We start from the raw sequence: 11,780 nt of genomic DNA on the forward strand, positions 1-11,780 counted from the left end.
GTCACCAACAACTACCATACATGAAAGACCATAATACATTTAAATACACTAACAGTACGGTTGTCAATTACAGGTGAAAAAAATACTAACAAACTAACATGCAATTACTTAAGGCTATTTACATTCATACAAAAATTGAGCAACAGAAAGTACCTACAACATTTAGCTATTAACAGAAATTACACCAAATTACACTATTTACACTCTATAACAAAAACCTATAAAAAATTTAGACATCGGTCTACGTTCTTGATATTGTAGATAATAATATTATAAATACTCAGTATCAGGGGGCACGGTAGTGCCCCCGCCAAGACGAGCCAAACTAAAGGACGGTAATATATAAGTACTTGATTTACAAGAATTCTAAGGACAATGGTTTTACTTTCAACAGGGCTAATGTCAAACGTGCAAATGCAAATCAGTATTATGCATATTCTTATTGTTTTACATGGTACCTACTATCTCCTTTCGCAATATTAGAGCGTAGGTAATTACAAAAACAAATTACAATATATGCCTAAGAACTAGGTCAATATTAATGATGTAATAATACCTATCTAGTTAGAGAAGAAAAGATACATTCATTAACCATAATAATATGATACTGGTATCTATTACTTTATTTCGTAAATACTCGATTGTCTATACTCTACTTAGGCATCAATTAACTATTTCATGATTTTTTTGGAGCGGGTACGAATACCCACCTTGGAAAAGTGAAACCCGCTTGGTTAATATAAAAAAATATTGCCAAAAAGCGATCTGAGCATAGTAGAGATATCTGTACTGTGACTAGGGCTTTCGAATAGGTACCGGATCTTTTCAATACTGGTGTTAATACCGAAATATTTTTTTCCCGGGATCCCGGTATTGGTTTGTGAGAAAATTTAAATTAAAAAAAAAATATTTTTGAATTTTGAAATGTTTCCGAATAAAGTAAGTTTTCCATATTAACAATTATATTTTTTAACTTTCCGTTCCACAGCATACATCAACCTGTATGCGTCCACGGCTGATTTTTCAAAGATCGCGCCCCAAAACACGGTCCTCGGGCTTTCTCGTTCAACCGCTTCCCGCTTCTTCAGGTCATCGGACCAGCGGATTGGAGGTTGCCCTACACTGCGCTACCTACGTGGTTTCCACTCCAGAACACGTCAACCCCAACAGCCGTCGGTTCTTCGACAGACATGACCTGCTATGTCGGTCGCTTTCGTTCTTATGCGAATTTCCTTGTTCCGGATTTTATCCTTGAGAGAGATATGTAGATACCTAACATAGCTCGCAGAGCAACTTATATTTTGTGGACGAGAAATTAGTGGAAATTACTTACCAAAGTAATTCGCAGACATCCCAAATAATATTATATCAGACTTTTATGTTTAGTAGGTAAAATTGGATTCAACTCCTCGTAGATAGGCATAAAATCAACGAGAACGCTGCAGATATCAAGAAGATTCAATTTATCTAAGCAAACTTTCTATTAACTAACCAGGAAGCTTCTCTATGAATAGGTACCTACTAGGAGTTACATAATTGACAATGAAGCCCTAGGCACTAAATAATTAACTGTCCTAGCTCCAGAAATAGAAAGCCGCAGAGTGGGTATACCTAATACCTATAACTTAAAACAATTATTATTTTTCATCTAAATACAAAAATACAATTGATAAAAAAAAAACAATTTGATGTAACTTACTAGCTTATGCTCGCAAATTCGTCCGCGTGGACTACACAAATTTCAAAACCATAATATTTCACCCCCTTAGGGGTTGTATTTTCATAAATCCTTTTTTAGCAGATGCCTACATCATATTATATTAATGACTAAGTAGGTAGGTTGTTAACATACAGCTTTGTATATTTACACAACAGTAAACAATTGACCTAAAACATAACTTTTAACACTTTCCTTTTAAAATTTAGTCTAGTAATTTAAATGGGTATGTGTACCTACGATAAAATATTTTTATCGATCAATACACCCAATCAGCCGCTAACGTGTGGCCTAAGGTTTATTACGCTGCAAGTTTCTTTTCACTCCTTAAAGAGTCAGTGCAGAGCAAAATGTATGGAAAGTACATCGCCTTGTTGATTTCACTGATAGGGACAACTCTCTCCATTTACCCATACTTTGATACGCAAGACTTCATATATAATGTCCCCAAAGTGTACAGGATCTCCCTCACGCTGGACAAATTGTTGGATTATTACGAAAAAAAGCCCTCCAAAGATCCAGAATGGTACATCGCTCTTGGAATGGCTAGAGGTAAGACAGCAGTAAAAATATTGTAAACTAGACCTCCTCTAAAAACATTAGGTATCTATTACTATTACCAGTTTCGAAATTACAGAACCAACATTTGAATAAGTTTTAACTACTTTAACCGAAATTGAACTTGTTATTAACATGGAAGGAATGAAAATGTACGTTTAGCTATATAACATATTTTGTGTTTTATCTATACTTTTAGTAAGCTAGTTAGTATGCTTAAAAACCGACCAAGTGCGAGTCAGACTCGCGCATCGAGGGTTCCGTACTCGGGTATTTTTTTCGACATGTTGCACGATAAATCAAAAACTATCATGCATAAAAATAAATAAAAACAGTTTTAGAATGCACAAATAAAGTCTTTTCATATGATGCAGTACGGAACCCTAAAAAGTAGTAGTAGTTAACTTAGCGCCATCGATTTGGTGTTATTTAGCTTGTGAGGACTTCCGCCGGCCTCCAGTTCCGAATTATTCATCAATTATTAATCTTCACTTTTACATGAGACAGAGCAACATCGTCATCCCGAACCATCCTTGTTTTTCAGAATAAAAACTATGTGTCGTATTAGCCAGATTAACCCACAGTATTAGATATAAGGAAACCAAGTTGCGTTTAAAATTTAAATACGTTTAATGTTTTCAGCGTGCGTTGCAGATAGACAAATAGACAAAAACTTAAAAAATACGGTATTGGCCTCTATATCGATAACAATGCCTCCCGCGGTTCATCATGATCATCATGATCAACCCATCACCGGCTCACTACAGAGCACGGGTCTCCACTCAGAGTGAGACGAAGGGTTTTGACCATAGTCTACCACGCTGGCCATGTGCGGATTGGTAGACTTCACACACCTTTGAGAACATTATGGAGAACTTTCAGGTATGCAGGTTTCCTTACGATGTTTTCCTTCACCGTTAAAGCAAGTGATATTTAATTGATTAAAACGCACATAACTCCGAAAAGTTAGAAGTGCGTCCCCGGGATCGAACCCCCGACTTTCGATTAGAAGGCAGACGTCCTATACCCACTAGGCTATCACCGCGTAACTTTCAAAATATAATGTAGTAGGTACCTACCTAAAGAAATCACAGGAATCGTCCACTTTCAGTTTTATTAAAAACATAATGGTTAGTTAAGTAATTACAAAATCGCCCACTACTTTCCAAAAAGGGTTGCTAATTTTAAATGGTTTCTAATTCATGTGATCGATTATTTTATTTTTTAGCGATAAGTGATACTGATAAGATTTACGTTTCAGGTCAACTCGAGTATACAATAAATGAATTGGACAAATCGGTGCCAGCAAAGTTGAAGGAGAATTTACAGAACCTCACGAGGAGAATGGATCGGATTCAAAATGGCACAAATTTCGCAACTCTAGTGTATCGCAGTAAAGATTATGAATATGGTAAGTAGGTAGATATATTGTGTAGAAGACCTTGTTTTCTTAGTATCTAGATCACCTCCATCACCTCTAAAATAATAATATTACATATACTATATATTGAAAGGCGGTATAGTAGGTAGTTACTAATTTAATTATGTTCTTGAATAACTGAAAAAATGTACTAAACATCATTAGTTACTGTGGTTAGTAGATACTCTTCGTCGTATATTAAGACATTTTATGGCTCTAATCATTTTCATTTCCATAAAACATAAAAAAACTATTAATAACTAGCTGAACCGCCCCGGCTTCGCTCACCTAGATGGAGTAAAAAAAAAGATTTCTGATACAGGGCAGATTAATTAAAGCAGATGAGGCGCTAGCCTTCGTTTCTATGGCAATCCATCCCGGAAAATCAAAGACTTCCCTCGAGATTTTTAAAAACCTAAATCCACGCAAAGTCGCGAAATTCATCTAGTATACCTACCTAACTATTTAGTGCTATAAATAATTTTCAAATCTAACACCATCACGACATTTCTATTGAAAAAGTTGCATGTAACAACGTGACAAGGTTCTATTCGCATGCCATGTAAGCATCATTACATAAACCGTTTGTATGGAAAAACATGAAACGAAGCCTGCATCTGACGCGTATTCGGTTGTGCTTTCGTAACTTTGAACCACACGTGCGCGATACACTGTCAGTTACTTTCCTGTACAGATAGGCTGTTAGTATGGCTGTTAGATTCATCTTGTAAGGAAGTAGACATCGTTCTTTATTAAAGACTGTATACATGTACTACCTGCTCGTTTTATCTTCTTACATACCTGGAAGCTTTTTCTTATATCAGTACCCCTTTTTATTTAAGTTTTAGCTTATTCAATTAGCTACGTCAGCGATTTGAGTATCTGCCACCTATTTTACATCAATGTACTAAGTATAGTCCGCGACAGGTTGAGATGGCAATCGGGGTCTGAGGTGGGGGGACGTCAGGCACAACCACACCACGTCACCACGCTCGCGCGGGGGCTGTGCGGGTGTGCGGGACGTTTGCTCGCCGATTGCCATCTCGACCTGTCGCGTGCTATAGTTACTTGCACATTTCCTAACATCTAAAATATTTAAATCTATTTCAATTCGGTGTAGACCATTATTCCAAACATTTCACTAGGAACGTTGATAATACTATAATTGCGACGTAGGTATTATTTTCAATAGGTACCTAGTTACCTATGCCAATGCTGGTCAATACCGTGCGAAGCCAGGGTATGTCAGCTGGGGTGCCAGCCAGGTAACCTCCCAGTATGCCTGGGTGCTGCTGGTCCGGGCATCGGGCATCCGAGGGGAAGAGCAGTATTCGGGCCGGTGCACCCTGGTAACATGGCTAATAATCTTCTCTTCGGGGATATTGTTAGCCATGGCTAATGGCCTGGTAGGGGGGAGGTTTCTCCGCGTGTCCCTCTGACTAGCAGAGGGCACAGTGGACAAGGCGGAGGATGGGACGCGGTCACGACGCGGGCGACGTGCGCGGAGTCTCCAGTTGTCGCCCGTGGATCCCCGGATCGGGAGGCGCACGCACTTCGCCGGTGCGCCTCTGACGTGCGGTGTGAGGACCTAGTGAGCGGGGTCCCCGGTGGTGGGTCCGCCTCGGCGGATGTCGTTAGCTGGGTCGCGGTGGTTTGCTTCGGTGTTCCCGTGACCCAGTCACCAGGCGACGCGCAGGAGCGCCGCTGAGTTTTAGTGGGTATTCCGGTCGCCTCTCGGCCGGCGAGTCCCACATACCTTCCCTCCAGTTGGTTGGCTGGCTGGTTAGCTGGCTAGCTTCCAGGAGGGGGGGATGAATAAACGCATTTCCCAGCGTTAAAAAAAGGGTATGCTAGCTAGTTCCCGATGAAGAATGCTCTTAAAAATTCTTGAAAGAAAGGAAGGTATAGGTAGATACATAAGTATGTAGTTGCAAAAAATAACATTTTTATTTTATTTTGGAACAAGCCGCCGCGGCGAACTTCGTGCCGCCTAAAAGTCGATTCAAATTTTTTAAATTTTTCTCTCCGTAAGAACCATCCTCGTACTTCAAGGAATATTATAAAAAAAGAATTAGCGAAATCGGTTTAGCTGTTCTCGAGATTTGCGATGAGCAACACATTTAGCGATTCATTTTTATATATAGAGAAGATAATCCATATTGATATAATTCGCGTCACAAATCACTTGAAAGTTTTACCTTTTTTCCTCTATTATTATTTATTATGAGTCACAGGCCACGGTTAACAATTTCCGTAATGATGCAAATAATGTAAATTTTTACAATGTTGTTGTTTTTCTTTCTAATATTAGGTAAGATCGGATGTCTGCGGTGTCTGATTATTCATAAAGATCACATCAACATATTTTATATACATAATAATTATGATAGATATTAAACAGTATATACAGTTTAAAAAATCCGCCATTTTATTTCAGTGGCCAAAGCTATTTTCGAGAATTTGGAAGTTTTTTCATCGCTGCTAGAGCCCCTGACTATCGGTACGATGGGCACACAGAAGCCTTTTCGGTTCCAGTTTGAACAATACGTCCAAGAGGCAAGAACAAAGATGCCAACTAGAAAAGCAGCTGGTAAGCCTCTCAGATTTTTGTTTCTGCCATTATTGTTGTTGCTGCAGCAAGTAATATCAAAGTACCTATAGTGACCCATCATAGTGAATTTGTGATGCTTTATTAAGGTCGTCAACGCATGTCTAAGTGACAATGGATGTAGTAGAAAGTTACTAGGCACTTAGTGCCGAAGATACGTAGTTTATGATGTTAAAAGTAACTTTGTGGCCTACAAAAATACAACTGTTTTTCTAAAACAGAGAATCTAGGTAACTATTAGGAGTTTTGTCACCTTCATTGACGATTAAGATTCAGGGTACCTACGTGGCTTACGTCAGATTTTTTGAACAACTGTTCTATTGGGTAATGGTCTACTTTTTATTGTGTACCCATACGCCCTGACACGATTTTTGAATAATCGACTGAAGGCCGTTTTCTAGTTCAAATTAATTGAACACGACGAGGCGTTGATTGTAAGTTTACTACTTACATCTTTATAGAAATAATGAAGATGAAAGTACCTTGACATAATAGTTCTGAACAAGTCTTGTAATTTTTTGTGATCTTATTTTAGACGCTTGCATGATGCAACTGCTTATATCAGCTATGGAAACACAGACTACACAAACCGATGGAAGTTGCGAGATGACGCCAGAATGCCAAGCACAACTCATGCAGGGATCTGGGCTAGCTTTCCAACAAACTAGCCGCGTCCGTGCAATGATTCTTGCACGTCTCTTTGACTGCATGGAAGGCGTAGATATTTCCGCTTACATCTACAAGCTTTGCATACAGGTTTACAAAGAAACGAAGTCGTTAGAGGCCTGGGATCATCCGGCTGGTACTAGAACACTATTTATGCAACAGAGTACGTATGTTATTTTAGTACCTACACCAATTTTACAGATACCTTAAATAACTGTCATGTATCTAACGGTAGATGTTAAAAATGTAAATAGTGACAAAACAACGTTTGAGGAAAGTTTTCTTTCTCATGCTTCCAGTACTGTTTTGCGCTTCCCAAGGCTATGGAGAGTTTGTAAAGCCACGGTGGATGAACAAAATCATGTCATGGCAAGAACCCAAAGGTTGTTATTCGGATGATCGACAACCATTTCTAAGGCTTACTGGATTTGTTGGACCTGCCTCCTCGGCGCCGCCTAAAGAAAGAGAGGTAGCATTTTCACATTCATTCGTGTGTGGACTATGCTATGGTACCTAGGTCACTGCCGACTGCCGAGTGCCGTCTGCAGAAAGTTTGAGCAGACGACACTCGGCAGTTACCATAGAACAGTACCATTACGTTTTTGCAAACGATACTTTTGTATCCTATTCTCATACTCACTCTACTAGCACCTAGGTAGGTATATATAGTACGCGACAGGTCGAGATGGCTATCGGAGTATGAGGCAGGTGGACGCCCCGTACAGCTGCACGTCACCCGCGCTATTCCGCACCGGGTTAGCGCGGGGATTGTGCGGGTGTGCGGGGCGTCTCCACCCCGATTGCCTATTCTACCTACCTACACATTAATAGAAGATTTTGATACCTACGTATACGTATGACTTAGGTAGGCCATTATTGCACGGCGCGAATTAGCGACTAAGCATAGCGCCATACAATAATAGACATAGAAAGTTAAAATAAGTCCCGCAAATTGCTAATGCGCGTGGCCACCATTGTAGTGACGTCAGCACTAGACTGAAGTTTCGAGCTGATGGTATATTTTTACTTAAATATGCGTCAAATGACGTTAAAATGACGTCAAAATGACGTCATTTCGATGTTAATGGGGCATGGTTCCAGCGTAATAGCAATTTGCGGGACTTTATACCTCGTGTGATCTAAATTCTAAACTCGCGGCCTACCCCTGATTTTTACATCGTGCACTGTGTTTCATTGCGTGAGTTAAGGTTTTCGCCCCTCAACGTTAATTAATACAAACAAGGTCAACAAATGACATTTAATTAAGTATTATCTGATTCTTAGAACTTCTACAATGTGGCTCTTATTACATTTGCGATTATGCAGGTAAATAAGATTAAACCACACCCATGTGGGAATTAAGACCTTTAAGGAAACTTCAGTAGTGCCAGCACGCGAAAAGGTTAACCTAGTATGTATACTAACCATTCCAATTCAGACTTCTGAATGCATTGACGTCTGAATACTAATTCTTGATACGGATAATATTCTTATTAGACTCTTTAGAATGATTTTCTATATTTAGAGAAGTCAGTTTATTGAATACCACCTTCCCTATGAACATACTATGATCATATTATATACTGCAATCGAGGAACAATTAATTACAACCTTACCAAGTGGTGATGACGGTTACCTGGTATTCATCATGATCAACCCATCGCCGGCTCACTACAGAGCACGGCGGGGTGATTACGTAAAACCTTGCAGTAGCGACAGCAACGCGACAGCAATAGCAATCCGACAGTTCATTTGCTGTCTCTCTTCTTCTGTTTCCTATTTTGCTTTGTGGCTCTGATCGCGAGATTTACGCCTATCGCAAGCCTGTCGCGAGATACGTAATCACCCCGCGCCGCCGGTCTCCTCTAAGAGGGTATGGGTTTTGGCCATAATCTACCAAGTGCGGATTGGCAGACTTCACACACCTTTGTGAACATTATACAGAACTATATTTTTTTATAATTTTTTAGTGTTTTACCTACACTTCAAGGACATCACTAAATAATTTTAAATACATATTAAAAATTGCGTAACCACACAGTCAGCAGAACAGAAGTGAACAGTCGCTTCAGTACTGAGTTAACATATCACTAATTTCGTCACTGGCAGTAAGCGAGACCGTGGCCGAGTGGTCAAGGCATCGGGCGCGAACCCAGAAGATGCAGGTTCGATCCCTGCCGGTTATGGAGAACTCTCAGGCATGCAGGTTTCCTCGCGATGTTTTCTTTCACCGTAAAACCAAGTGATATTTAATTACTTAAAACGCGCATAATTCCGAAAAGTTAGAGGTAGAAGGTGCCCGGGATCGAACCCCAGACCTCCGATTAGTAGGTGGACGTCCTAACGACTAAGTTATCCAAAGCTTCACCTGGTATTCATCTAAATATTTGTTTATAATCCAGTATGGATATACTGGTCCATACTATACTATATTAAGTATACCTACCTACTTACTATTATTAAAAATGCGATAGTGTGTATGGCTGTCTGTTTGGTAGAGGGGGATGGCTGGCATCGCGGAGACGGATTGCTATCCTATATCTATTATCATCTGTTCTATATGACAGATAGAGTTCCTACGGGATTTTAAAATCCTAAATTCTCACGGACGAAGTCGCGGGCATCGTCTACCACCGCCCATGAACATTTGCAGAGTTATCACTGCCAATGCGTTATCGGCTTTTTAGGAATTTATTAAAATTGAGTGACGTTTATAAGTACGAGGTTCCACAAGAAATGAACAGTAGGCAGGTTGATATTATTATACTCCCTATATTTCCGCTCTTATGCCCGTGACTTCGTCCGCGTGGACTACACTAATATTAAACCCCTATTTTAACCCTTTAAGGGTTGAATTTTCAGAAATTCTCTCTTAGCGGATGTCTACGTCATACCTGCACGCCAAATTTCAGCCCGAACCGTCCGTCCTGTGGTTTGAGCAGTCAGTCAGTCTGTCTGCTTTTCCTTTTATATAGATTAAGTTATTAAATTCATATCTGTAGGAAGAGTATCGAGTGAAAAAGGCTGCAGCATCTGAGGGCGGTTCCTGTAACTCCTTGACGTCAGCTACGGCTCTGGGTTCACTGGTGCTATACGTTCGTGCGCTTTTGGAAACAGATCAAGCATTCCAGTATGACGTTCTTATGTAATAACGGCTACATATTAATTAAAATAATGTGTGATTATAATTATAACTGCATTTTTTTGATTCCTTACTTCAAATATCCAAATAACATGTTTTAGTAGATAATTCCCATCGTTCCAAGCAATGGTACACGCGCGTATAAATACATTACGCGCGTAATGTACTTATACATTACGCGCGATATATGTACGCGCGTACATATATCGCGCATACATATTACGCGCGATATGTAATATGTACGCGTATGTTCTAATAATATGCGGTGTTATTAGAACGCTAGCAAAATCAAAGACGGGCGATAGCACTGTGTCCTGACGCTAGAGGTTAACGAAGGCTGCGTAGATAGGTGTCGCGGGGTCAATGCCGCGTCGTATCCCTCGCCATATTTTGGAAAACCCTTGGATCTAATTTATACAAGATCCTTAGTGACCATAGACCAACTAGTGACGCCCCCAGAGCAAGTTTTTAGAGTTCCGTACCCAAAGGGTAAAAACGTGGTAAAAACGAAGCCACTCTTCCGTTTGTTTTATATTTCTGGTCAGGCTATAGATAGGTTCAATGGTTGGCGAACGATTTAATGGCGAATTGAATACATTGGCACGATTTGAAATAAAAATACCTAAATCCTAAATACTTTGCAGTCAAAGATAACACGTAGACTAGACGTAGACTACGTAGTACCTCTATGGTACCTCTGACCCTTTTTGTTTTATTGATATGTTGACACGGTTGGGCGTTGACACTTAAATTGGCTGGCACATTGGCACCAAACCTAGGTATCGCCTACACCAAAAATACAGACAGAGCTGATTGTAACTCGTTGTTGATAAAATATAGGTAAATGTTTCGAATAATAATGAGAAAAATGTGCTCTGCACCAAAATCAAAGAACACACCTATTCCCGTGTTTGGTAAGTCAAATTAAAGTTTTCCATTTTAGAGTAGCTGTTCAAGTTCAAGCTCTGTATTTATTTAAATTGGTTTACCTACATAATATTTTATAAAATAGGTGTAGAAGGACGATATGTTGCGGCTTTATACAGTGCGGCGCTACAACTGAAGCAACTTGACGAGGTCGAGAAACACCTTCGGGGTTTGCAGAAAGAGCTGATTAAACCTAAAATAATCGACTTTCTCGAGACTAGTATGGTAACGTCAGCCGATAAAGCTAAGCTTTTTAAACAAGTCGGTGAAGAATCCGGTAACAGTTGGAAACTATTGCCTCTACATAGTTTTTCTAGGATGTTACAGAGAAATGCTTGAACTTTTTCTTGTCATTTTAGGGATGCCCCCGACTGCCGTTAACTTTTTAGCGGTCGTTGCTGAAAATGGCCGATTGAAATTGTTAAAGCGCATTATTCAAACATTCATAACTGTAATGGTAGCACATAGAAATGAAGCTTTATGTGAAGTAGTCACTGCTAAGCCGCTCGATGATAGCTCTCGTCAAGCCGTAATGAAGGCTTTGAAGACATTAGTCCAAAAAGGCAAGAATATTCAACTAACTGAAAAGGTAGATCCTTCAATTATTGGCGGACTAATTGTTGGAGTTGAAGACAAGCACATCGATTTAAGTATCGCACGAAGGATACAAATGTACACTGATATTTTAAAACAGTCTGTCTGAAAAGCTACAGTTTTTCAAAAATTAAGTTTATAACCCCAA

The 11,780-nt window shown here is 39.7% G+C and overlaps 1 protein-coding gene and 1 long non-coding RNA gene across 2 annotated transcripts; both read left to right on the forward strand.

Annotated features, from left to right (window-relative positions):
• The first annotated feature begins 1,980 nt into the window (after positions 1-1,980).
• Positions 1,981-10,134, forward strand: LOC117987866 (uncharacterized). Its single transcript, XM_034974933.2, has 6 exons — positions 1,981-2,269; positions 3,537-3,686; positions 6,133-6,285; positions 6,839-7,132; positions 7,269-7,438; positions 9,972-10,134. The coding sequence occupies exons 1-6, from the start codon at positions 2,068-2,070 to the stop codon at positions 10,116-10,118; spliced, it is 1,116 nt and encodes a 371-aa protein (XP_034830824.2). The 5' UTR covers positions 1,981-2,067; the 3' UTR covers positions 10,119-10,134.
• Positions 10,135-10,930: 796 nt separating this feature from the next.
• LOC117988022 (uncharacterized) lies at positions 10,931-11,748 on the forward strand. The gene is made up of 3 exons (XR_011237448.1): positions 10,931-11,025; positions 11,124-11,315; positions 11,398-11,748. It is a non-coding gene; the product is annotated as an uncharacterized lncRNA (long non-coding RNA).
• The last annotated feature ends 32 nt before the right edge of the window (positions 11,749-11,780 follow it).

Source organism: Maniola hyperantus, chromosome 13, assembly GCF_902806685.2.
Source record: "Maniola hyperantus chromosome 13, iAphHyp1.2, whole genome shotgun sequence".
NCBI lineage: Eukaryota > Metazoa > Arthropoda > Insecta > Lepidoptera > Nymphalidae > Maniola > Maniola hyperantus.